Raw genomic sequence first — 25,872 nt, 5'->3', positions numbered from 1 at the left:
GAGTCTCATCTCACGCTGGGCACTGGCTTTGATGATGGTTGCTTGTGTTCTCTCCAGCAGACCGGGGACACAGGTAGCCTCCCACACATCAGGGCTTGTGTTGCTGGCGAGTGTAAATGAACAGCATGGGGGGGAGGCTAAGATCCTCCGTGGGTACACATCTGCACTTCCACATGCGGTCCAGCACTAACAGAGCGCCCCCCCCCCCCCCCCCCCCCCCCTCCACACACACACACACACACACAACACACTCTTGTGAACAGAGGGCCCTTCGGAGGATCAGAGACCATGTTTGGGGGGGTGCTAACTCATCCACATACAGATCAAAGTCGCCCAAGACGTTTTGCATTAACTCATCCCAAAAGTCCTTTTGCATTAACTCAACAAATGAAGCCTATTTACTAAAGTGAATTATATATATTTTACTAAAAACCACCAAAGCAGTGACTAATGATTAAAATCTTCTGAATCACAGGGGAAGATAAATAATTAAAAAAAAAAACATGGCAGAGAGCCACATGCTTTCATAATTCTGCAGATGTGGTTAGAGGGGTTGGTGGTGCCAGTGGTCTTACCGTGGGGTCTTTGCCCGCCATTTGGCACTCCTCGATCTTGCTGACGGAGGCGGGCCAGAACACCTGATGGGAAAAGCATGAAAGCAAATGAATGGGTTTGAAAGGAAGTTATTTCTTCAGTGACTACCTGGAAGCAGAAGAGAGGCGAGCGTGAGGTAAACGTGCACAACACAGAGCGAAGACATGTCTGTGCTGAAAGCCTTTGGCAGAGCAGGGGGCAGTATATTCCTGTTTCAGACAACAGGCTTGTGTTATTGGATAGGAGCTCTTCTCCTAGAAGGAGAAGGAGTTATTCTGAGGTCTCCCTTTCATTGCGCTCTCTCTCTCTCTCTTTTTATCTCTCTCTTTCTTCTCTTCTCTCCTCTCTCTCTCTCTGTATCTCTCTCTCTTTCTTCTCTTCTCTCTCTTGTATATTCCTGTTTCAGACAACAGGCTTGTTTTATTGGATAGAAGCAGAAATGCAGAGTTCTTCTGAGGTCTCCCTTTCATTGTGCTCTCTCTCTCTCTTCTCTCTCTCTCTTTCTTCTCTTCTCTCCTCTCTCTCTCTGTATCTCTCTCTTTCTTCTCTTCTCTTCTCTCTCTCTGTATTTCTCTCTCTCCCTCTCTCTTTCTTCTCTTCTCTCCTCTCTCTGTATCTCTCTCTCTTTCTTCTTTTCTCTTCTCTCTCTCTGTATTTCTCTCTCTCCCTCTCTCTTTCTTTCTCTCTATCTAACATTATGAGAGTAGTCTATAAATGCATGTGTGGAAACAACCCCCACCCATCATTGAGGAGGAATGCTGATTAGAATAACAGTTCACTGAATATTAATCCACTTCACTCCTGTCCTCTATGTATAGAATGAGTGTGTGTGTGTGTGTGTGTGTGTGTGTGTGTGTGTGTGTGTGTGTGTGTGTGTGTGCGTGTGTGTGTGTGTGTGTCTATATGTATGGCTATGTGAGTGTGTGTGTCCATTCTGGCATGCATGTGTGTGTGTGTGTGTATGTATGTGCGTGTGTCACCGTGTGCTCTAAATCAGCATAAGTAATCAGAGATATCTTATCCCTCCCCCCTTATCTGATGGGCTCATTGTCAGTTTAGATACGCCCTCTTCACCCTTATAGGGGTCTATGCTGTCCTTTCCCATGCTGAGAGTGCTGAGTGACAGTAATTGCCATTATTACCTGGCATTGTTACATTACCAGCATAGCAGCACTTACACATTTATGCATGGAAAAATCCATTCCGTGCCCTGGCCCCGTGTGATAATATGGTTACATACTCAGAGTACGATTTATGGAGAAACCTGACGAACAATGACTAGCTTGTCCTCGCAGGTTATTAGCCGTTGCCTCTGAACATAACCAATATGGATAAAATTGTGTGAAGCAAATAAAAACAGCCATTTGGAGTAATGACTGTGGACAAACATTAATGATGTGATCTTTGAGCTGCTTTATTACTTTTACCTCAAGGTCTGGGAATGTAAGCTGGATTTCCTGTGCTACTGTCATCTATGGATCTCTGGGCCATTGATCATGTGTGTGTGTGTGGGGAGGAGTGGACTCACTTTGAGCGTGCCTTGCGTGATGTTGTTGATGTCCATGGACAGGACGTGGTCCTTGCAGCCCACGTACATCCGGTCCTGGTCCTCGTCCATCTGCAGGATCCGGTAGTCCATGGGCTTCTCAGACAGAGTGTAGTACTCAAAGGACTGGGACGCCTGGAGGTCTGGGGTTCACGATTCACACAGACACACACACACACACAGACACACACACACACACACACACACACACACACACACACACACACACACACACACACACACACACACACACACACACACACACACACACACACACATAGACACATATACAAACACACACACATACACACACAGACAAAGAAAGATAGGAGAGGGGGAAACATGATGAATACTGAGCAAGGTGAGGGAGCGAGTGAGTGAGTGTGAGAGAGAGACAACATGAGAGCATGAAGCATCTCCAGTCCAGCAGTCACTCAAGTGCTCTGCTTTCTGTTAGCGTTAACTGTAACCAGGGCCTGCCCTGCGGGAGAGTGCGGCTCAAGCATCACACCCCCCCCCCCCCACACACACAAACACACACACACCCCTCCTCGCTCCATCCTCCAGCACTGTATAGGGCTATATGGAAAAGAGAGAGAGGTGCTCGAAAGGGCAATTTAGCCCGCAGAACCCCCCCCCCCCCCCAAGCTTCAGGGTGCTTCAGGGGGTAGAAGAGGTAAACATCTCCTCTCACCGCAGTACACACTGGTATTCACTTAAAGCTTATGGAGGGGCCTCCACGCAGAAGAATGGAGAGAAAGAGAATGAGAAAGAAAGAGAGAGACAGAGAGAGAGAGTGAGAGAGAGTGAGTGAATGAGAGACAGAGAGAGAGAGATTGCAAGGGGCGAAAGTGCTCTTCACTGCACTATCAAAGCCCTTCGGTCTGAAAGCTAACCTTATGAATATTTATCATTTTTCCAATCAGCACAGAGGGGCCAGGAGAGAGTGCGGAGTTGTGCTGATCGGCGCCGCTTCTGTCGCTCCTCTCCTCCTCTTTTCTTTCCTTTAACGCTCCTTTCATCCTTTGTTCCTTGCCCCGCGCGGTTCAACAAACAATTTGTGCCCGGGCCCTCCCCTTTTTCAAAGTCACTTTCTGATTCTTGGCCGAGACCCTTTCTCTTCAGCACAAAGAACCTTTCAGACCCAAAAGGGAGGGTGGTTCCCCTCTCCTTGGTTCCTGTACCTTACGGCATATTTAGTCAGGCCCAGCCACGGCCTTTCATCACAGAGCAAGGGACCACTTTTACTACGAGAGTACTGTAGAGTGTGAGCAAACTTTTACCCCCCTGGCCTGTCTTGATTGCTCTGCGAATCTGACATCACACACACACACACAAGTGCGGTAAGAAAGACCACAAGAGTTACTGGATAAGAAAGACCACAAGAGTTACAACTGAGTGAGACATGAGGTACACATGCACACACACACACACACACTCTGCTTCACCTGACTGTGCGGGTTATATATATTGGACTGGAAAAGTCTTGTCAGACTCATCCAATGAATGTGCGTTTAATAAAGATGGGACCTCTGGTGGAGCAGATTGCATCGCTGCGGCTTCAAAGACGCGCGATAGCATCTCAAGAGCTCAGGGAAGAATTATTAAAGCGCCACAATAGCACCAAAATAACTCATCAGGATAAACCTGGTCTGACAGAGAGAGAGTGTGTGTGTGTGTGGGGGGGGGGGGTATGGAGCATAGGAGAGAGAAACAGAGAAAGAAAAAGACTGAGAGAAACAGAGAAAGAGATGAGAGAGAGAGGGAGGGAGGGAGAGAGAAAGGGATGTACCATTGAAGGAATAACTGAGGCTTAATTACAAACACACATTGCTTTGGCCTTGGCCAAGACAGTATGATTATGCTTCTCCACTGAAATCAGTCAAGGAGAGTAAAGACTTGGTGTGTTTTGTCAACTTTATTTTGCTTCAGGGAGAAAAGCCCCAAAGTCAGAGTTTTTTGCAAGTCCGAATATCCTCCTTCTTGCTATAAACATGAATAATTGGTTTCAAAACATAAAAAAAAGCATCACAATTTTGACCTTAATCCATTGTTTCTCAATCCTGTATCCCTGATTCTGACCCCGTTCTTGGCCTGCATTTTTTCCATCTTTCCTTGATCTGCATACCTGACCGAACTCGTCAGTGGTAGTTGATTAGTGGAACATATCTGATTTTGGTAATCTGATTTTGCTGTAAATTATAATTATGCTCACTTTCATCGGGTGTACATAAAAGCAGTGACAGACAGAAAATGCACGCTGGGTTGGTGTGTGTGAGTGTGTGTGTGTGTGTGTGTGTGTGTGTGTGTGTGGGGGGGGGGTTGGTTGTCCATGAGTAGGATTGAGCATACAGATTGATCCAAGGTATTGATACTAGGCCTAGCCTAGTATTTAAAAAAACTTTAATACTAGGCTAATTCATATTCAAAGAGATAAATCATGCAAACATGTCTTCAGGCCTTCATCAGGGCAGAACAGAAAAACGGGATTGAGCACTCTCAGAAAACTGAACTGAAGTTACAACATAGCATATTACAGTGCTCAGCAACATCTCAAATCTGTTTTAGTGAATGCTGGCCAACACAGAGGGCAAGTCTTGCATGCTAGTGAGGTCTGTCAACAAAGGCACTTCTGTTTCTCTTTCCTATGACACTCAGCTTCCCCCCTCAAGGCCATGGTCCACAGAGGAGCACGACTATACACTTGTCGCCAAGGAGTCTCAAACATTCCGTATGTGTGTGTGTGTGTGTGTGTGTGTGTGTGTGTGTATGTGTGTGTGTGTGTGTGTGTAGAACGTGACAACACAGACCTTGCACAACTCTTAAGCTTGTTAAAAAACAACTGTTATTCATTCGTTGCTCTTTTTGTTCACTATTACTCTCGCTGTTTGCACAGGGGTGGAATTGGACACGTTCTCGTTTCCGCCCTGTTGCGCGGCCCTGTCTGCTGACCAGGAGGCCATGTTGTGGGAAGAATTGACGGGATGTGGTCATGTGACCTTGACACCTCACTGGATAAACAGAGTGAAGGGGGCTTCCACCCCCCCCCCCACCCCCCCGCTCTGGAGAGCACTGCGAGGTGTCCGGTATCCACTCCGATCCAATCCGAGACCCCCGACTCGAAACACTCGAAACACAAGATCCATGCCCAAATCAACACAGAACTCTCGGACTGTGCCAGAATCAACATTCCCACAAGCGCTGGGCAGGTGCACGGGGCCTATTGCACCTGCGAGATCCAAGGCGGTAAAAAGTACAAGCGTGTCTGTCACGAAAGGAAATATCAAATGACCAATTAGCCAGATGTTTATCTCCCAGTTGTCGTCGTCACTGACGCAGAATAGACCTCATTGGACCGAAGGTTAAATGGCGTTACAAAATATGTTATCATGTCTGGAGATAAGTGGAAGAGATAGTATAGGACTAAAGGTGCGGTCAAGGCTTTGGATTTCTCCCATAGGATTCGGTATGATGGCGTTATCGCAGTTGTGTTAAATGTAAAAGGATTACATGGTAAGATTGGTTTTACGACAAACAATATAAAGTGTCTTAGCATCAGCCCTGCCAACTTTCAAACCCCAATGACCTCAGTGTGCGATCAGAGTGTGCTCTTCTTGTTGACAGACTGACAGATACAGTGTCATATCTCACTGTGAGAAAACTGGCCAGACTCTCTGGTACCATCAAAACCGGCCATGTTACCAAGAACAACCCACAAAGTAACAACTTTTAAAAGTCCAGAGTAACAACTTTTAAAAGTCCAGAGACATAACTCCCTGGTTACGCTCCCCCAAATCATTCTTGGATGGAGGACAGAATGGGTTTATGGTGCTCATTGGCGCGTAAATCAAAAGTCGTGAAACTCAAAACCGCGACCCAGCTATGGGGCAACTCCGATTTTTAGTTCATTTAAAATGAATGTACAGTAGACACTTTTGTGATATTGTTTAATGCCGTGATGAATGAATCCGTGAGGATGTAATGCTCTATCGCCACATGTGCGTGGTTAGTCATGGCTTTGGCCAGATGCTTTCATTGTGACATCAGCAGTGGGGAGCCCAAAGGGGGGGGGGGGGTCATGTCACAAACAGTTGCAAAAGGCGTCTCTCAGGGAGTGCAGCCGGTGGTGTGTGTGTGTGTGTGTGTGTGTGTGTGTGTATGTGTGTGTGTGTGTGTGTGTGTGTGTGTGTGTGTGTGTGTGTGTGTATGTGTGTGTGTGTGTGTGTGTGTGTGTGTGTGTGTGTGTATGTGTTTATTTCACTAAGATGTGGTCTAACCACAGCTTGGTAACAGACATAAACATGACGAAGAGTTACTGTGGGGACAGGAATGGCCCAGTCCTCCTCCAACTCACTGACGTTGGTCTGACCAATTTTCTGGGAATACAGCCTGAGCTGTGGCAATGTGACGGATCACCTCCTCAACATGCCACATGGAGGAGTCAACATGAGGGGATCACCTCCTCAACATGCCACATGGAGGAGTCACCGTGAGAAGATCACCTCCTCAACATGTCACATGGAGGAGTCAACATGAGGGGATCACCTCCTCAACATGCCACATGGAGGAGTCACCGTGAGAAGATCACCTCCTCAACATGCCACATGGAGGAGTCAACATGAGAAGATCACCTCCTCATTATGCCACAGAGAGGAGTCACCGTGAGAAGATCACCTCCTTAACATGCCACAGAGAGGAGTCAACGTGAGGGGATCACCTCCTCAACATGCGCCACGGAGGAGTCAACATGAGAAGATCACCTCCTCAACATGCCACAGAGAGGAGTCACCGTGAGAAGATCACCTCCTTAACATGCCACAGAGAGGAGTCAACGTGAGGGGATCACCTCCTCAACATGCGCCACGGAGGAGTCAACATGAGGTGATCACCTCCTCAACATGCGCCACGGAGGAGTCAACGTGAGAAGATCACCTCCTCAACATGCGCCACGGAGGAGTCAACGTGAGGGGATCACCTCCTCAACATGCGCCACGGAGGAGTCAACGTGAGGGGATCACCTCCTCAACATGCGCCACGGAGGAGTCAACGTGAGGGGATCACCTCCTCAACATGCGCCACGGAGGAGTCAACGTGAGGGGATCACCTCCTCAACATGCGCCACGGAGGAGTCAACGTGAGGGGATCACCTCCTCAACATGCGCCACGGAGGAGTCAACGTGAGGGGATCACCTCCTCAACATGCGCCACGGAGGAGTCAACGGTCTAAATCACTTCCGTTTTTTTTTTTTTCTTCGTGCACTCCCGGAGGTGAGAGAAACCCGACTCTTGCTTCCTGAGCCACTCAAAAGCGTCCACCTTGAGCTTGGACCAGCTTCTCAACACAACCCCCACCACCACACAGAAGGTGGTGGTGCTGGTGGGGGCTGGGTTTGGGGTGGGGTTGGTGGGAAGGGGAACAGGAAGTCGCGGGGCATTTTCATTATTGATGTGGGCAGGTGGGCTGTGTTTCCTTCCAGCTGGACGCTTCGGGTGCACAGGACCCTGCCTCTGCTTTTGACCGCAGGCACTCGCCCGTGGGGACCCGACAGCTCCGCCGCGGTCGAGGCTTGCCGGTCATCTGGCGCCGGTCAGCCGCGTGATACGGCACAGCGGTCGCCCTGGCACTGTAGCAGCGGAGCGTGCCAGTAATGGCGCAGGTAACCAGGCAGGCCATTGCGTCCGTTGCCTTTGAAGTGTGTCTCATTTAGTGGAAGCCACTCGGGCAAGGACTGAAGCAGCGGTCTTTCGTCAAGTCTGGAGACCTCTGGGTCATCCATTATTAAAAGAACAGTGGTGGGTTTGTAGGAGGGTTTGCTGGGAGGTCCTTTAGTATGGTCAGAGGCTACAGAAAGGAAGCCTACAGATGTTAACACAGGACCTAGAGGACGTTGTTGTAACACGCAAGACAGCACTCTTTAGTGAAGCCTACTAAAGAGTCTTCTTTAAGCACAAGGTTGAGGGACCGAGGAGAGTGATAATGGATTTAATGACATGTGTGATGAATGTAAGCACTAACGAATGCAGGCACATTCACCTTGACATGCACGTGTGGTATGATAATGCCTCCTCAGGCCATCCCCACTCCAAGTGACTCTGACATGGATTTTCACAGGGACATCTCAACACATACTCTTTAACATGGATAACATACTCCTGCCTATGTAACCAGAACCTTTCCCAGAAGAAAATGTTTTAGGCAGAAAAGAGGATTTGGATAAACAAGCCGCCAGCAATATATTGCATCTGTCATTTTGTTGCTCAACACAGAGAATTTTGGTCTCACAGTGAACCTTAAAATCAAATAACTTGTCATACAATAAGCTCTCCCTCAGACTTATACAGTTAATAACAAAGCCAAGGGCATATGAAGTCCTAGCAACAGCATGTTTCATAATTGTTTACGACAGCTAGCATTTCAGCGTGAGACAGGGCGAGAAGCTTATATAACATGTGGTTTTACATTTTATGTTATTGCACTTTTTCATGCAAGTGTTTCTTCTGTTTTTAAGCACAATGAATGAGTGCACTATGGCAACAGCAATAGCTCTCTTAGAGACCTTGGGAATTGAGTGTAGAAAACATAAACAAAACAAACAAACAAACAAACAAACAAAAAATGGGCCTCTGGCTAACGGCCTGGAACAGGGACAAAAAGACAAAGAAAACATCCCATGCCCTGTGTTAGTTTGGCAGTAACTCAATCAAGGGCTGAATTGCAGTGCCGTGGTAATTAAGTTGAGATTGGCATTGTTGGGCCGTCTGGTATGAAATCACTAGTGCGGAATGGCAATTTGAACGTGCCGGCGTTTTTTTCACTGGCCCTCGGCGTTATAACGCTAACTGACAGCCTAACTGTCTATTTGTTTGGTGTAAAAAGCTCCGTTGGGCCTTCAGTGCAAAACAGCACTGTAGCACTCACTGGTCTGGTCTCAGCCATACAAGGACTGTTCCATCACATCACAGCTGTGTAATGATCGCTGAAACTGTTACAGCTTTTTATGTGAGAGATGAGCGCACCACATAAGTGCCTCCAACATTTCTTTTTTTTTTTTGAGGTTGGGGAGGTGTAGGGGGTGCAGAGACCTGGCGCCAACACACTGAAGTGGATGGCTCAGTGATGTCACCAGTGCATGTGTCTCTTTCACAAGTCCACCCTAAATCACCGTTGCCTGGTAGTGACATCATCAAACCGAGCCAGCCAATGATGCGCTCTCTCACAGGGGATGAGGAAGACGTCGTTCAGCCCTTGTGCTTTCCGTGTCAGGGGAGGGGAATGCATGCTGGGAGATTGATGGCCCTTTAATACAGGCCTCAGGATCGGCTTACGTGCCAGTGAGGCGTGGGCGTAAGAGCGATCCCTTCATATTAGGCACTATGCACCTGTACAGGGATACGGATACTCTCTGGATGGGAGACAGATATCCGGGTCACACCACCTTCCCCTTGTGTTACCAGGGCTGCCATCCAGTCTAGCTCTCTCTCTCTCTCTCTCTCTCTCTCTCTCTCTCTCTCCCTCTCCTCTCTCTCTCTGGGTCTACAGTGTCTGATTAATCGCACTCCTTAAAGCATGGGTAAAGGCCAGTGGGAGCAAACAGACCACCAGCTAAATGAAGTGCCTCATTGCTAAGCTGCATCGCCTCCACGGCACCCCAGCCGGTGCCACCGGTCGTCAGGGGCAGCAAGTGGGCAGGACAGACAGCCCTTCAAAAAAAAAAAGAAAAAAAATACCCCTGCCTTCCAATTTGTTCAGGCAATAAATATTGGAGCAGGGGATTTGGAGAAACCCCTTTTATTTCGCGTTCCTTGTGAGATTCGAGTGGGTCCCTCTGTCCGTGGCCGACTTTCAACCTGTGCCAGGCCCCACGCCCCCCTCCGGTGGGGACAAATAGGCATAGAGCCGCATGGCTGCCCTCACGTAATGCGGCGTGTCAGTAGTCACGCCGCATTGCTGTGCCATTCAAAGCCTTGCTCTAGGCAACCCAGCGGCCCTCTCTCCCTCCATGCAAGGCACACAATGGCCGCTGCCCAAGGACAAGGGTAGACGACTCCCCCTCTGTTGTGATGGAGACGTGGGCACTTGCCCACAGATTGACGGCTGGTATTTTGGGTGGCAGGGTTAATCAGGTGAGTCTGACAGGACAGATAGGATGACCAGAGCAAGAGGTAAATGGGGACGTGTGTCATTGGGCAGGAGACCACCCAGTCCGGTTGGCACGTGGATCCGTGTGGAGAAAGTCGTCTGGAAGTCTGTCCATCCGACATTCCCCAAATTTTCCCAGGGGGGGGGGGGCAGAGTGTGGATTTACCCAACTGGCATTTAAGCAATTTCCTCTGCATACACATACAGTACATGTAGGCTTACCGCTCATTGCAGCCAAAAACCGAATTTTGTCATTGTCTCTATCCAACATCACTATCACTTTGACGTTACAGACTAAACACGATGTGTCATCTTTGCTTATGCCACGGAAAACTGAACATTCTGTCTTAGTTTCCTCGCATTAATTTTCCTCTCATTTCAAAGACCTTCCGTGTCTACTGTGACCAACTGCCTTCTCCACAGAGCGTCCCCTTACTCACAGGCGCTGTGGTGTACAGTGCCAGAAGTCCTCGCTGGATGCGGTTAGTTGCTATCTGCGTCAGTGGCGTGTGGATTTCTGTGGCCTGTCACCCTCCCTCCAGGAGCTGAAACAGGAGCCTGCTGACCGGCCTGCGTCGGCCGCGAGCCGCGTGCTTTGGCCCCAATTAGCATCTGCTCTCTTCTTCACCTGTCATACAACTCCCCCGGGTCACTACCCCCCCTCTGTGACCTTTGACCCCACCGAACGGCTTCCACTCACCCCTCACCCTCTTGCGTTGTAAAGTACATGTACTTTTTTTTTTTACTGTCGGAGCCCAAACAACTCCACCGAGACCCAAGCGGAAGCTAAGTAGGTTACGGGGGCTTTTCTGGGTCGAGCGGAGGGCGCAGCAGAGGCTAGTCCAGTCTTCGACAACTCACCCCATTTGTCACAGCTGCCATTTTCAGAGCATTTTTTTTTCTAAAAAAAAAAAGTTGTAGTTACGTTTCATTAAAGCGGCCATACATCCTGTCGGGGGAACCTCTGGGCTCATAAGGGGGGCTTTGATGTGTCTGAAGACTAAGTGAGACAAATGTGGTTGATACAGTGGAAGGGGACATTAAAAGATTCAGCCTGAAGATTCTGACTGAAGGAAACCTCTTTTTTTGTTGGCCTTTTGATCAAAAATTGTGGGAGAGGGCAGACATTTTCGTCGGGGTAATAAAATAGTTTGTGAGCGCCAATATGAGATCGGCTTAAGTATTGTTCCATTGCCCCAGTGTTTCCTTCATTTGTTTCATGACCGTATGTTGAAGCCCCCCCCCCCCCCTTCTCTTTACGATTGTGGGAGCATGAGCCGTTCAAATGGAAAAGCACTTAAGTCTGAGTCTAACCCTGCCGAGCATCCAATTGCGTTAACCAAATTGATCCTGATGTATTCCTCAGCAAAAACTTTAATGCTGCAGTGTGCATACATAGTAAAACAGAGACGGATTGACATCAAACACCTCAAAAGACCTTAGAGAGCAACGCTGTGAAAGAATCAAACTAAATCGATGCAATGCTGACATGGAGGAATCCGCTCCAATCATTACCAGTTTGACCTCCACATGTCAGTAAACAGACCAGGTTGTCAATATTGATTGTAACAGATTAAGGTTATTCAGGGCCAAAAGAATTGAACAATCTGACATTCAAAGAAGTCCCTGGGGTCATGGAAAACCTGTCAAAATAAGGAGAAAATGAATGAGGAATTGACAGAAAGAGAAAGAGAGAGGGGAGGAGGTAGAGAGAGATAGAGATGGACAGACGAGTTGTCTGAGTACCACGGCCTCAGGCAGGAGTACACTGCCTAACCTTCACTGGAGAATGTCCTAACTCAATCAATTAGCACTGTTAACAAGCAGACACATGCCTGGGGAAAGGGACAGGGACAGAGAGAGAGAGAGAGAGAGAGAGAGAGAGAGAGAGAGAGAGAGAGAGAGAGAGAGAGAGAGAGAGAGAGAGAGAGAGAGAGAGAGAGGGAGAGAGAGAGAGAGAGAGAGAGAAATGAAAGAACAAGACGTCCAAGTTGTTGGTGCCTCTTGCCACACCCCTGATGATGACAGCCCCGACAGGGCCCTGGTTTGTGTTGCTGTGGAATTCCCCAGATTCTGAGGCGTCAGTTGTTTTTGATCAAACTTGTTTATGTTTTCTATTTCTGTGGACGTCATGCCTCTTAAAGCAGGCCCTACATGGAAGATCAATACTATACCCCTGGACAGACACTTATCGAATTAGTGTCATTTTTCAGACTTGCTAAGCTGCTCTCCTGAACAGCTACCACCTTCTTCTAAAATGCCCCTCCCCCATGGGTGACCTCTGACCTTTCGGTGACCTTACAAGGCAGCTCCTCGCTGTCCTCGGTTTGTGTCTCGTTTAATGCAGTTATTACTCAGAGGGTCAGAGACTTAACAAACATTCAAGAGAGCAACCCCAGCCAAAAAAACATCACCATGAAATGCATTTAAGCGAGATTTAGAAAGATGCATTTAAAATGAGGGGTGGGGTAAACATTTCCTGAGCATTAAGCCATTGTTATAGATGTCAGTGTTTGATTTATGCCAGACTGCTGCAGCTCTGGCACGGTGCAACCGTGTCTAATCTAAAACCCTGATCTTGACATAAAAGAATGTGGAAAATGCATTACTTCTAGCCACGTCTCACACTAGGTCAACTCTAGCCTCGACTTTACCCTGGTATTAAAAAAAGCAGGATTGGACTCGGAATGCAAACTGAACCTGATTGCGGGGGCTCAGACATCATTTCCGACATTCCAATAAACAGTTGAAGCCACATCGTTGTTAAACACAGCACTTGGGTGACCAAACCACTGAGGAGTATTTTTACCAGAGTGATTCAGCAGAATCAGACAGGACTGAGGCGGAGGCTAGTGCTCCAAAGATTTTGGCGGAACAGGCATCGGTCAAAAAAGCCATGTAAAAACACCCACCGGTCTGAGCTCCCATATGGCCTCCAACCACTGACACTTCCACCTAACACAAACACCTCAAACAGTCTAACCTCTGTCCCCCCTCTTTCTCTCTCTCTCTCCATGCTAGAATATGCTAGAACAATGACGAAGTGTAGGAAGAAGTCTAAGGAACGTAGGATGAAGAGGCCTGGGTGAAGAAAACGGCATGTCCGCTTCCTCTTGGCTAACCGCGGTGGCGGCCGTGTGGACGGCTGTTTCTGCTCACACAGAGGGCCCGAGGCAGCGGAGGCAGCGGAGGCAGCGGAGGCAGAGGAGGTAGCGGAGGGGATGGCGAGGCAGAGGCAGAGGGAGCGATCGCTCATCGGAAACAGTCCTCGCTCCGAGCCGTCTCCGACACGAGCCCGAAGGGGAGTTCTACTCCTAAGCGTTCGGCTCAGAGACGGATGAGGTGGATTAAAATAGACTCAGGGGTTTCTATAAACGCAGACGCAAAAACACACACACACACACACACACAAACACACACACACACACACACACAGACACACACACACACACAAGTTCTAACACAGATATTTGCACACACACATACACACACACATTCCCGCATGCACTGAGAAACATGGAACAATACACATGAAACATCAATCTGAAGACGTATGAGGCGGATTAGAAGTGACACATGCTGGGACAAACACTGAGACGAGCACACACACGCACGCACGCACACACACACACACACACACACACACACACACACAAACACACACACACACACACACACACACTATCCCCCAAACACACACAGGCATGTATGCACACACAAAACAGTCACCTACTAAATCACATTTACCTTCTTACCACCATGACTAGTTTGTGTTAAGAGAACAATGATTGAGTTCACACTGCTTCTGACCGTGCCTTTAAAAAAGATACCACCCGGGACATGTCACACAGCCTGTCCTGTTCACCGCTCAACAATGACCATGACGCTCAACACCCAGACGTGTTAGTCTTTGACACGCAGTCATCGCTACAAAGAGCCAGAGACAAAACAAAGACCTGCAGCGGCCTGTGTGCAAAGAGTCGTAACTCAAGCAGCACCGCGGACGCAGATCTGCTGTGTAGATGCCACACCATCGGTTTACGAAAGAGACTCCGTGATGCGTGTCTGTCCATGCAAACAGCAATGCAGGTGAGGACTGGACAAACACTTTCTCAGGATCGTTAAAAAAAAACCACAAAGCAGAAGCTGGTTGGGTGGCCTGGGATGAAGTAACGCAGCCGTACGGCTCCGCGCATATTTTTTACCCGAGCCCAAGGTTTAATGAAATGGGTCGAGTTAGATTCCCGACGTGTTCCACATTCTCCCAGAGTCACAAAGGAAACAGCCAAACAAACGTGCCTGTCTCAACTTAAATATTTCCAGCATGCGTAATGAATTGGGTCTCTGTATACCCATGGGATCCCTGCTCGGGTTCTACCTGACCCTTGTTTCCCACTCTCACCACAGGTTCAAATAAAACTTTCTGGAGGTCTTGGGTTTCTCTTGATAAGCACACAAGGCTATCGGGCTACATCTCTGAGGTCTGGCCGAGGCCTAACACAGCTCTATTTGTTATTGTGCCTTACAGCATGATTCAAAGTAATTAGCGTGATCACAGCAATATTACAAAGTTGGAGAAAACATTGGCATCATCTCCCTGTTGGTACCGCCAAAACTCACATGAATCTTAGAGCTCATTACGTGATCACAAGACACCTCGGGGGAAAATACTTCAACGGCATACAGTATATGGAACCAATCGGAGGCTAGACTAAATATTGGAAGTCAAAACATCAAACAAATGTATAAAAACACACTGTATAAATGTGTAACTCTTGTGTAAATTTGACTTGCACTCCAGTATGGCACAATGTGCGTGTCTCAACACAAACGGAGTTCGTCATGTTTATTATCATGCTCTGCTGAGAATAAGGCCAACGTTCATCACATTTTTAGCGCAGGGGCTGCAATCGATTGTGTTTATTATCGTGCTATGTTGCTTGGCCCACTGCACTGGCTTCAACGAGACAGCGAGAAGAGATGGAATGTCAGAAGCAGCAACTTCTCTCCAAGACAAGACGCGATCGCTCCTGTTCGGGCCCGGTGAACCCGGGTCACCCCTAGGGTTGAGTTTCAGGGGCCCCCGGGGGGCAGGTGGGTGGGTGTTGGGGGATGAGAACCAGGGAAGAGGCCAGGAGGACCTCCACCGACGCTGGCCTCTGCTGCACACTCCAAACGAGCTGACCCCAGCTTCTACCTGCTTTCCACTAAATCCTCCCCTTCAGGGGATTGTTTTCCCACCAAGTTGAAGTTTGGTTAGATCAGGGTCAGAATAATAAAGACATCCAACCCTCCCCCTCCAACCTCTTTCCCGTCCCCTATTTCCCCTCGTGGAGCCACCAAATTGGCCCAATTGTGTGGAGCGTGTTGCACTGACACAGGTGCTGACCCACCTGCTGCCTCTGTCCCTCTGTCTGACCGGTAGCTCGTCATCTCCCTGAGGGACCCCTTAGACTTAGAGAGCAACTTCCACACTGAGGCATTCCAGTCTCGTATAAGGGAAGAGGTGGAGAGAGAGAGAGAGAGAATGAGAGAGAGAGAGAATGAGAGAGAGAGGAGAGAGAGAATGAGAGAGAATGAGAGAGAATGAGAGACAGAGAGAGAGAGAGAGAGAGAGAGAGAGATGAGGGGCCTTCACACTTGAGCATCAGCTCCCCTACTGTCAGTGAACATCTGGCGATTTCTGACTGAGATCCAACTCCTTCCTCGGGAGATATACACTCCCATCCCTCCTTCGCACCGTTGTGATTTACGGCTCACGAAGCGAGATCAATTCAACCTCGTCCAGCCGCGCGTCACATAGTACAGTATAGTGTGGACTTAAATCATGGAAACAAACACACAGACCTGAGTTATGCTCCCATACTGAGTTTTGGGGCCCCTCTTTCCCTCTCACTGTCTACCTAACCAACGACTCAAGCGGACAACCAAAATGTGCCTCATGAGAGGGACGCGATGCAGCCATCCCAATACATCACACTCCCAATCTCGAGCACACCTGTGCTGTTTTCCCCCCATCTCACCTCCACCGCCACCCCCCCCCCCCCCCCCCACCTTCCCCGATCGAGCTCTCATCATCAAACAGTAAACCGCTCCCTAAAACTGGGTGTGAGTGTTCCTCCATGTCGCCACGCCACGCCACGTCACGCCACGCTGACGACTTCAGCAGAGCACGTCTAATCCCGAGCAGGGGGGGGACCAATCAAATCCACACCTGGGCTCCCGTTGTGGGGTGGAGGCCAGACTTCTTTTCAGCATGGTGACCCTTTGACCGCAGGGGTCAGCCATTTTCATGGGTCTGCAGCGCGTAGCAGAAGTCACAGAGGTCTAATTCTGGTGGTCCACCGCTCCACTTCCCCTCCAGGTTTTTGGCAGCCACTGTTCTCAGGTCAGCACGGTGCACCAGTGAGCCATGAGCTGTTGAGTCAGTCAGTGAGTTGGTAGTCAGACTTCGGCAGTGGAAAGACGCTGGATAAAACCATCTCACAGCTGTGCAGCACACACACACACACACACACACACACACAGATGGAGGAATGAACGGACAGATGAGGGTGACAGGAAAGAGTGAGAGAGAATGAAAGTCAGAGAGAGGGATAGAGAAAGAAAGAAAGAAAGAAAGAAAGAAAGAAAGAAAGAAAGAAAGAAAGAAAGAAAGAAAGAAAGGAAAAAATGACTTACAGGCCAAGAATGATAATCAGAGAAAGACAATTACAGCGGTGAAAAGTCGAAACTGTGATCTGTAATGAATTAAATCTCACTTAGGCATGAAGAAATGAGGCAAAAGAGTGGGAAAGTAAAAAACATATGCTGACAGGCAAATAAAGAGTGTGAAATAAGGTAAGCTAGCCTGAGAAGATACGGCCAGTCCATTTTTACATCAGACAAGTCGAGTCCATCCAACACAAAGCCCACCATTCTCCCCAAGCACAAACCCACTGGCAACCTGCCGCACGACCATCCCACCGATCAGCCAGGGCCGTATCTCACCCGCCACTGTACTCACACTGTATGTGTGTGTGTCTGTGTGTGTGTGTGTGTGTGTGTGTGTGTGTGTGTGTGTGTGTCTGTGTGTGTGTATGTGTGTGTGTGTGTGTGTGTGTGTGTGTGTGTGTGTGTGTGTGTGTGTGTGTGTGTGTGTGTGTCTTTGTTTGAGTGTGAGAGAGCGAGAGCGAGAGTGAGACAGAGAGAGATAGAGAGAGAGAGTGCAAAATGCCAAACAGCCAAGGCCACATTAAAGGCCTGACATTCTTGTCACCACAGAGACAGACACAGAACAGACGCCCCACCAGATCTCCCCTTCCTCCTCCCCCCATCCACCACCCCACCCCGACACACACACCCACACACATCCACACACACACACACACACACACACACACACACACACTCCTCTGCCCCAGTCTCTCCTCATCCAGCAGTGCTAGTTAAGGGCAATCAACCATCTCCTGTTGAAAGCACCTGTACAGCATCAGCGCTCTCCCCCTACCGCAAGCATGGAAGTCTGGAGCCTCTGAGACCTGGAGAAAATAGGCCCCCTCCACCCCCCACACACTCTCCCACCCTCCCATCCCCGCACTCTCAAGCCCATTAATAATTCAGTCAATGATCCATGTCAACGTAATTAAATATGAAGAAATAAGAACAAACTGGATAGAATAATGAGGAACAGGACCTTCGCCGCACTCCCCGTCAATTAAAGTTTAACCGTGCAGAGACATCGGGGCCTATTCACCGCAGACTCACATGGGCATGTGTTGATTCAGAATTGATTCACCGCATCAGTTGATTCATGCATGATTCATTGTCTAATTAGACCCAGTATCGATTCATAGCAAAGAGAAGTTCAACTCGGTCACATTGTAGCTTCACAGCACGTCTCCACACAGGTGAAATTCCAACAACCTCACTGTTCACTCTTGTGATTCATGATGCAACTCGACTCTTGACTTCACTGATTCATGGCACAATTAAGTTAGTCCAAGCCTGATAACTGAGAGGACTTGCTCTAAAACAGCCATAAATCAGATCCCTTGTAAAAGCCACATCCACTACAGTAATATGTACATGACAGGCAGACGGATGAAGCGCATAGTTCCAAAGGGAGGCGAGGCTCCTCTCTAATAGCACCTAAACCAGGTCAGTAGCGTCAGTCTGCTGTGTAAATCTGTCTCACCTAAACGGGATGTGTGCACTGATAAGAACCAAGTTTCCACGCTCAAAACATTTATTAAATAGTATCTTCCGCCAGTGACTGGATCGAAACCAGGTCAAACTCCATAAATTAGTTCACATCATGAGAGCAAACACACACACACACACATTTTGGATATGCGTTCAGCATTAGCGGTCTTCTCTAGAAATAAGGCGTCATCTAACCCTTCTCCAGGGTAGATGATAGATAGAAGACAGACAGATACAAGAAGATCCTCCGCACTTTATTCTCAAACAGTATTCTCACGAAGACACACAAGATGCCAACTCACTGCTTACCAGTGAAAGTGAGGAAGACTCTGGGTTGTGGGGTAGAGAAGGGGGATACGGCGCTGAGGAAGACGAGCAGAAGAGCCAGTGTTGTCGTGGCCGTCACCTTGCCTGATGATGACTCCACTGGCCAGGTCACATGACCCTGTGGCCACCCCATGATGTCTGGGAGGAGAAAAAAAACACCCAGACCAAAAAAACCTGTAAGGGGAAGAGAGAGAGAGAGAGAGAGAGAGAGAGAGAAAGAAAGAAAGAAAGAAAGAAAGAAAGAAAAAGAACAAAGTGATTAATCAAAATATTCAAAACCTCCATGTCTCACACACCACATGTCTTTGGTAAGAAGTTCTGTATGTGGATCAAAGGTCTCCTGTGAGAATTGGGAAATGCACTATTGCCTTTCAGAAGACTGGTACAAAATGCATGAGTTAACTCTTTATAAAAAAATAACACTTGAGGGCCTTTTCTCTGTTTTTCCCCCTTCTCTGAGACAATAAGTGATCAATAATGAATAAGGACAAGAAGAACACATCCTGTTTAGGGATTCTTTCATCGCTGCAGGAGAGCTCAAAGGCATCACCGGACAGAGTCGGGACTTTACAGAAACATCACGCCAATGCGTGGAGCACAAATATATATTTATATTTGCGCAGGGGAAATAAAAGACGGTCTCCACGCTCATGGCTTATACATGAGCGGTCGTGAAAGATTGATGGCTGGTCGTGAAGAGGAAAGCAGGCGCGCAGGATATCTACGAAAGTTTCAATTTGCAATGCGGTTGCAGGTAATGGTTGGGTGGCAGAGGTCATCCCGCCCTTTCGCAGAAGGCTGGTCGCAGCTGCACTAAAAAAGCTATGCTAGGACTCCGCTACCTATGTTTATGTTGGTATGTGTGTGAAAGTGCATATGTGTGTACAGGACGCGCGCGCGCTTGTGTGTGTGTGTGTGTAATAAGGCTAATCGGTTATCATAAAACAGAGTAAGGTGGAGATTGCTTTGGCAGTGCGTCTAGGAGTATAGCAGAGAAATGGAAGTTGCAGGGCGGAGAGAAGCAACCAAGCAACTCTCCCTCTCTCTCTCTCTCCGTCCATAAGATGTCAGCCACACACAGCTGCTAAAGTCATCACTGGGGAACCCAGCAGGCTGCCACTGGACGTCATAAACCATTACTCCGAGATAAGACACCATGCGGCCCCGCCACCTTTATAGTCGCATACTCATACACTCACACTATAGCTGTACATGCTGCCAAAACACGCATCCAAGCACGCGCGCACAAACACACACACACACACACACACACACACACACACACACACACACACACCCTTTCTTTGCCTATATAACTGCATAGCACACACTAATAAATACAAAATACAGTCCACACACTCACCCTTTTTTTCACAACTCTTTGTACAGCATCCCTGAGACTTGAGTTCTGGTGCGCATTAACAGACAGCAGAGGAATTCATTAAAAAGCACCTAGGCCCTGGTCCCGGTATGCCTGACTGCTTCTCTCTCTCTTTCCCGATTTAATCACCCAGCCGTGCCTCACAATAGACCTATAACGAGGATTGCCCCACTTCATAACTAAACTCAGGCCCGCCAAACCACTCGCATCGTTTACAGTCTGGGACTTTTGAACGCAGTCCAGGGATACTGTCAAAAACGTCTGGCCAGGAATGTTTAGAAATGAAAGTTTAAATGCCTTTGGTTCAAAGCCAGTTTTAAACAAACAAAGACACAGGCTACATTTGAATAGTGTGACGATAATCGGCTTTATAGTGTGTTGTTTCTGTATATACTGGCCTAATGAATTTTCCATTTCGCCTATACAGAAACCTCCCTCTTCAAAAACAAAACGATGCAAAACATTAAACGGGTGATTTATAAAATCAAGGTTTGTTTATTTTAGATGCTTAACAACGTCCTTGAAAGGGAGGCTCATTTTTATGTCATCTCATGAACGTTAAGTCATTAAGCATCTGTCGTCTGTGATGTGTAATACATATGCACACAATTTGGTTTGTTTAAACTGTAGTAATTGACTGAAATGCACTTGCAGCTGGACGAGAGATTGTTTTGAACAGTCTGCCTGTGCTCTTCCTTGTTAAATATAAACAGAGATTGGTTACAGACAGAGATCGCCACGTCGTAATTGAATCAGATGCATTTAAGGCAGGAAATCGCATTAGTCCGTTGGAGTCAGTGGAGGTAAAGAGCATCGTATGGTGCGAAAGAGCAGTGGCGAGGCGCACGCGGGCGGCAGCGTTCTGTCCATGCGGGAATCAGCGCACAGCGGCGACCTGTGCTACCCGTTACCGCCTTTCCCCATAGCCTATCTGCCAACAGCTCGCTTCCCTGACGCGGTGCCAAACGCACGCTTGACACTGAGAAAAGAAGAAGAAAAAAAACTTAACTTATACCTTCGGCTGAATAAAAAAAAAACTACAATGCGGATCAAGAAAAGGAATCAGAAGTGCGTCGTGGCGGTTATGAAATAGGCTATTAGTTTAAGACTCACTGGACCCATTAATAGACTTTCTGCTTGCTATTTGCTTCCACTTGTTTGTTTTTCTTCCGCATAAATAAGAAATTGTGTATGTTTGAAATAAACACTATGCCTTATGTTTCATATTGAACGTTTTGGACGAGTTGACGAGTTGTTTGGCGGTAGTGTTTAAAGGAGTAGGGTACTCGAAATATGAGCACGGATATGCAATAGTAATAGGACCTCATGTTTTAGATCATAAAAATACAACTGAAAGGTAATAGCCCATATATAAATGCAAATAATATGTTACACGCCAAACCCACGACGTGCACTAACCTAATAGTCTAATAAATGTTATTCAGTAAACCTTTGCCGTTATCAGATCTGAGACCTCCTTCTGAATTTCCACAGAAATCAACTGGCTCTTCTCCATAAGACAGTGAAGTCAGCAGAGAAACTAGGAACAACATAAAAAGACACCCACAAGCAATATAAACATAATCTCCAGCCACAAGATTAATTCAACAGACTTGGCAAGACTGTCACAGGGTGGCTGGGTGGGCACACTGTTTGAGATGAATCCTGCATGAGAACTTTAAGCATTGTCATTTCCCCTGGTCTCACCAGTGGGACCCTCGCACCTGTTAGCCAGAGCCCTCTGATCCAAACCCCCCTCTCGACACAAACGCACGCACACACACACACACACACACACACGCACACACACACACACACACACACACACACACACACACACACACACACACACACCTACTGCCTCTGCTCCATCTGGATCCCAGGCTGGAGAAGGAAACCCACACACTCCCAGCAGGGCTCAGCTCGCCAGCTGGACCCAGATCCTGATCTGGACACCAGTCGGGGTTCGGACTTACCCTCTTAGTCCGTCTTGAGACTGCTGGTGCCAGGTGCCAGTAGGTCCAAAGGTTATCCTGGTCCCACCGAAGACAGCTTCAACCTCCCTCTCTCTCTCTCTCTCTCTCACACACACACACTCTCACTCTATCTGTCCGTGGGTGTGAGTGTGTATGTGGGTGCGTGTGGGTCCCGTGAGTAGGTTCACTGGTGCTCCGTGTCTGCCTCCTTCAAGTGACTACCCAGAAGAGAGGGGAGAACGGAGAAGAGGAAGAGAGGACAGGACTGCTATTCCATCCAGTTGCCTGTAGGACAAACAAATCTGAATGAGCAAGAGAGTGAGAGAGAGAGAGAGAAGAGGGACGGAGGGGGCAGAGAGAGAGAGAGAGAGAGACAGAAGGAGGACGGGTTTCCTATTACACACGTCTCCGCTCACTCTCACACACATACACACACACACACACACTCTCACCCTCTTTCTCATCTCTTTATGCCCACCCCCCCCTCTCTTTAACGAGGCAACAGACTGATCACAGAGACGTCCCTGAGCAAACATTGGTTCTGCTGTGAATCCTTGCCACACACAAAGAGAGAAAAGGGAAACACCATCCCTAAAACTGCTCATGGACAAAGAATGAGAGAGAGACAGAATGAGAGAGAAAGGGAAAGTGAAGAGGAGGGAGTCAGTGCCAATCAGCCCACATTGTATAGTTACTAACACACCATTTCCCACTCCAAACAGATTAAATCACTAGCCTTTCAAGCTAAACAGACATTTAAACAAATATGGAATTTCTCTATGGCAAATGTTAAATATTTTTACAGCTCATAATAACTCCAAGATAAATCTATTCTTTAACTTGTTCCTGAGCCAGAAAAATTCAACAGCAAACTCCATTTCTCACTTTGACAAAAGGGAGTTGAGTCATGCCATGGGGCAATTTTTGTTATGAAAAATAATTAATTATGAATAGATTGTAGTTCCCATGAGTGCCCAAGACAGATAAACATTCCTCCGCGCTGATGGCAAACCCTTTGTTTATGTATTCATTTCACATTCATCCTTTCATTCAGACCATTCATGACTGCCCATCCATCAAGTGCCCATGTTATAGAGGCGCTGGATTCTCTCAGTAATTGGTCCCGATCGGGCCCAGGACTGTTATTGTGGCGGAGGACATTGGTTTATTTTAGCATGTTGGAAGTGGCATTAAAGGATTCATAGTTGGTGCTTGACAACGGGAGAGTTTTCAAGGGATATGGGAGATGCCACGCGATAGATGCTAGCTGTCGTCGTCATGGCAACTTTACACGGTTTCATCCATTTAACACGCAGGTGACGTTGGGGTCTGACAGAGAAGGATGAATCCCACTGGAGCATGACGACATGCTGTGTGTGTGTCTTTCTGTCTGTGTGTGTGTGTGTGTGTGTGTGTCTTTCTGTCTGTGTGTGTGAGTGCACATTTATGAGCATGTGTCCATATGGTTATATGCCAAGTTCGTGTGTGTGAGTGTGCGTGCATGCAACATTGGGTAGCAAAGTATCACTTTCAGCCCCTCATCCAAGCTGAACCACAGCTCTCTCTCTGTCTCACACACACACATACACACACACACCCCTCCATCTCACAGTGCTGACTCCTCATGTGGCTGAGTTAAAAATAAACACCTGCGCGAGGTGAGCACCGAGCTCTGCTCAACAGGAGGAGGATGTACTCAACCTGACCCACCCCTCCACTGTCCCCAAACGCCAGTGACCGAGCGGAAACCCCCCCCCCCCCCCACATCACCCAAATAAACCCGCCTCCTCACGGCCATTCACCTCCAACACCCCCCCCCCCACACACACACACACACACAGACCCAGACTCCCAAAAAACTGCAGTGATCGGGGGCTTGATATATGGATGGTGTGGAAAGAGGGCGAGAGGGAGCGGATGAGGTATGTGTTATTACCGACGCCGGCCCCAGTGCCATGCTGAGAGAGCCCCGCAGCAGAGGGGTAATTACGGGCCAGGGCCAGGTTACGTTTCCCTGACTGGGCCAGCGACGGCGGCCGGGCCCGGCAGCGGCTTGTGTTGCTCTTGGAATGCGGTCCTTTTTTTTATTCCTGTCACTTTATGGGCAGTGTTTAGGCGTGCGGCGATTCGCACTTGAGCGGCAAAGTGGTTTGCTGGGAAACTGGTGGAGAGAAGGTGTGTGTGTGTGTGTGTGTGTGTGTGTGTGTGCATGTGTGTAGGTGTGTGAGTGTATGTGTATGTGTGTGAGTGTGTGTGTGAGTGTGTGTGTGTGTGTGAGCACGCACTCACATGCTTGCCTCAGCACAGTGTTTGACTGTGTGTGTGTGTGCATTCATGCTTGTGTGTGTGCGTGCACAGAGCATGACTTAGTGCGCAGATGAATACAATGTATGTAGTTTGGGAGCAGTGTGTATGTAAACTGAAAACAGTAGATGTGTCATAGTAAATGCATCTGACTATAATATATTATATGGCCATTTTTTTATATTGTGTGTGTGAGTGGCAGTGTGGAGGCCTTTGTTGAAAACTATGTGTGTGTGTATGTATGTTTGTGTGTGTGTATGCATGTGTGTGTGTGTGTGTGTGTGTGTGTGTGTGTGTGTGTGTGTGTGTGTGTGTGTGTGTTTGTGTGTGTTGTGCTCTGTGTGTGCCAGTGCAGACAGGGGGAAATAATTACCTCCTCTGTGACACGTCGAGTGATTTACGCCTCCCCAATTAAAGTGTCAGGAGCTGGCGCTTGCGCGGGAGCGGCGTTTCATTGGGCCGTAAAGCCACCCGACCGCTCTTCGTCACGGCGCAAGCGAGACAAAACAACGTGGGCGGAACGGCTCACTCATTTTCTCTCTCTCGCGCGCTCTCTGTCGCAAGCAGAGCAACAGTAGTAAATTACCCCCCATCTCTCTGATGGAGTGAAGAGCACCTGAGAGAGTGAAACACAGGGGGTGACATGATGGGGGCATTTCTACAAGGGCAGGGCAGAAAAAGGGGAGGGGGGGGGGGAATGAGTGAGTGATAGAAAGAGTCAGGAGAAAGAGGATGTAAGAGAGACAGAGAGAGAAAGAGAGAGAGGGAGAGTGAGCGAGTGAGATAAAAAGTGAGGAAAAAAGATGCAAGACAGACAGAGAGAGAGAGGGAGTGAGGGAGAGAGAAAGAGAGAGGGAGAATGAGTGAGTGAGAGAGAGAGAGAGGGAAAATGAGTGAGTGAGAGAGAGAGAGAGGGAGAATGAGTGAGTGAGAGAAAGAGTGAGGAGAAAGAGGGTGTAACAGAAACAGAGAGAGAGAGAGGGAGGGAGAGAGAAAGAGAGAGAGGGAGAATGTGTGAGAGAGAGAGAGAAGTGGCCATAAAGTAGTTTAAAAGTGCTAACAGAAAGACAACCACTTTGCGATGTGCCTGTGAAAGTGTGTGGCGCTGTCTGAAGACTGGGGCTGTTAACAGCTCGGGGGGAGTGTGAGGAAGGTAGCGGCTCTGGGGAGCATGTCGGCCCGCGCCGACTTGGGCCATCACCGCGTGGGTTTTGGCGGAGTTGGCACTCATTTGGCTGTGAGAGTGAGAAATCAAAATAGACTTAAAGAATCCCAGCCTTTGTGTGTGGTCTCTACCCCCTCCTCTTCCACAGAGAACTGATTCTCCTAAGGGGCTGAGATTATCACACTTTATTGAATTTCACAGCGCTCGTCATCTCTGGAAATAATGTGTCTTTGATGTGTTTGTATTCCCAACAAA

The 25,872-nt window shown here is 48.2% G+C and overlaps 1 protein-coding gene across 2 annotated transcripts in view; it reads right to left on the bottom strand.

Moving 5' to 3' along the window:
- Positions 1 to 22,417, bottom strand: part of sema3c (sema domain, immunoglobulin domain (Ig), short basic domain, secreted, (semaphorin) 3C) — a 43,126-nt gene extending 20,709 nt beyond the window's left edge. Inside the window, exons 1-5 of one of the 2 annotated variants that reach the window (XM_076297443.1) lie at positions 22,149 to 22,417; positions 21,592 to 21,712; positions 18,774 to 18,965; positions 2,123 to 2,283; positions 576 to 638 (exon numbers count right to left, since the gene is read on the bottom strand). In XM_076297443.1, coding sequence (XP_076153558.1) covers positions 576 to 638; positions 2,123 to 2,283; positions 18,774 to 18,924 — 375 coding nt within the window. In that variant the 5' untranslated portion in view covers positions 18,925 to 18,965; positions 21,592 to 21,712; positions 22,149 to 22,417. The remainder of the gene's footprint in view (positions 1 to 575; positions 639 to 2,122; positions 2,284 to 18,773; positions 18,966 to 21,591; positions 21,713 to 22,148) is intronic. The other variant, XM_076297442.1, reaches the window with a different exon arrangement.
- Positions 22,418 to 25,872: the final 3,455 nt, after the last annotated feature.

Source organism: Alosa pseudoharengus, unplaced genomic scaffold (assembly GCF_046254945.1).
Source record: "Alosa pseudoharengus isolate Yale_2024_CS ecotype anadromous, Long Island Sound unplaced genomic scaffold, YU_APseudo_1.1 YU_APseudo_1.1_scf_20, whole genome shotgun sequence".
In the NCBI taxonomy this organism is placed as follows: domain Eukaryota; kingdom Metazoa; phylum Chordata; class Actinopteri; order Clupeiformes; family Clupeidae; genus Alosa; species Alosa pseudoharengus.
Note: the sequence above shows the minus strand (reverse complement) of the source record. Positions and strands in the feature narration are given on the sequence as shown.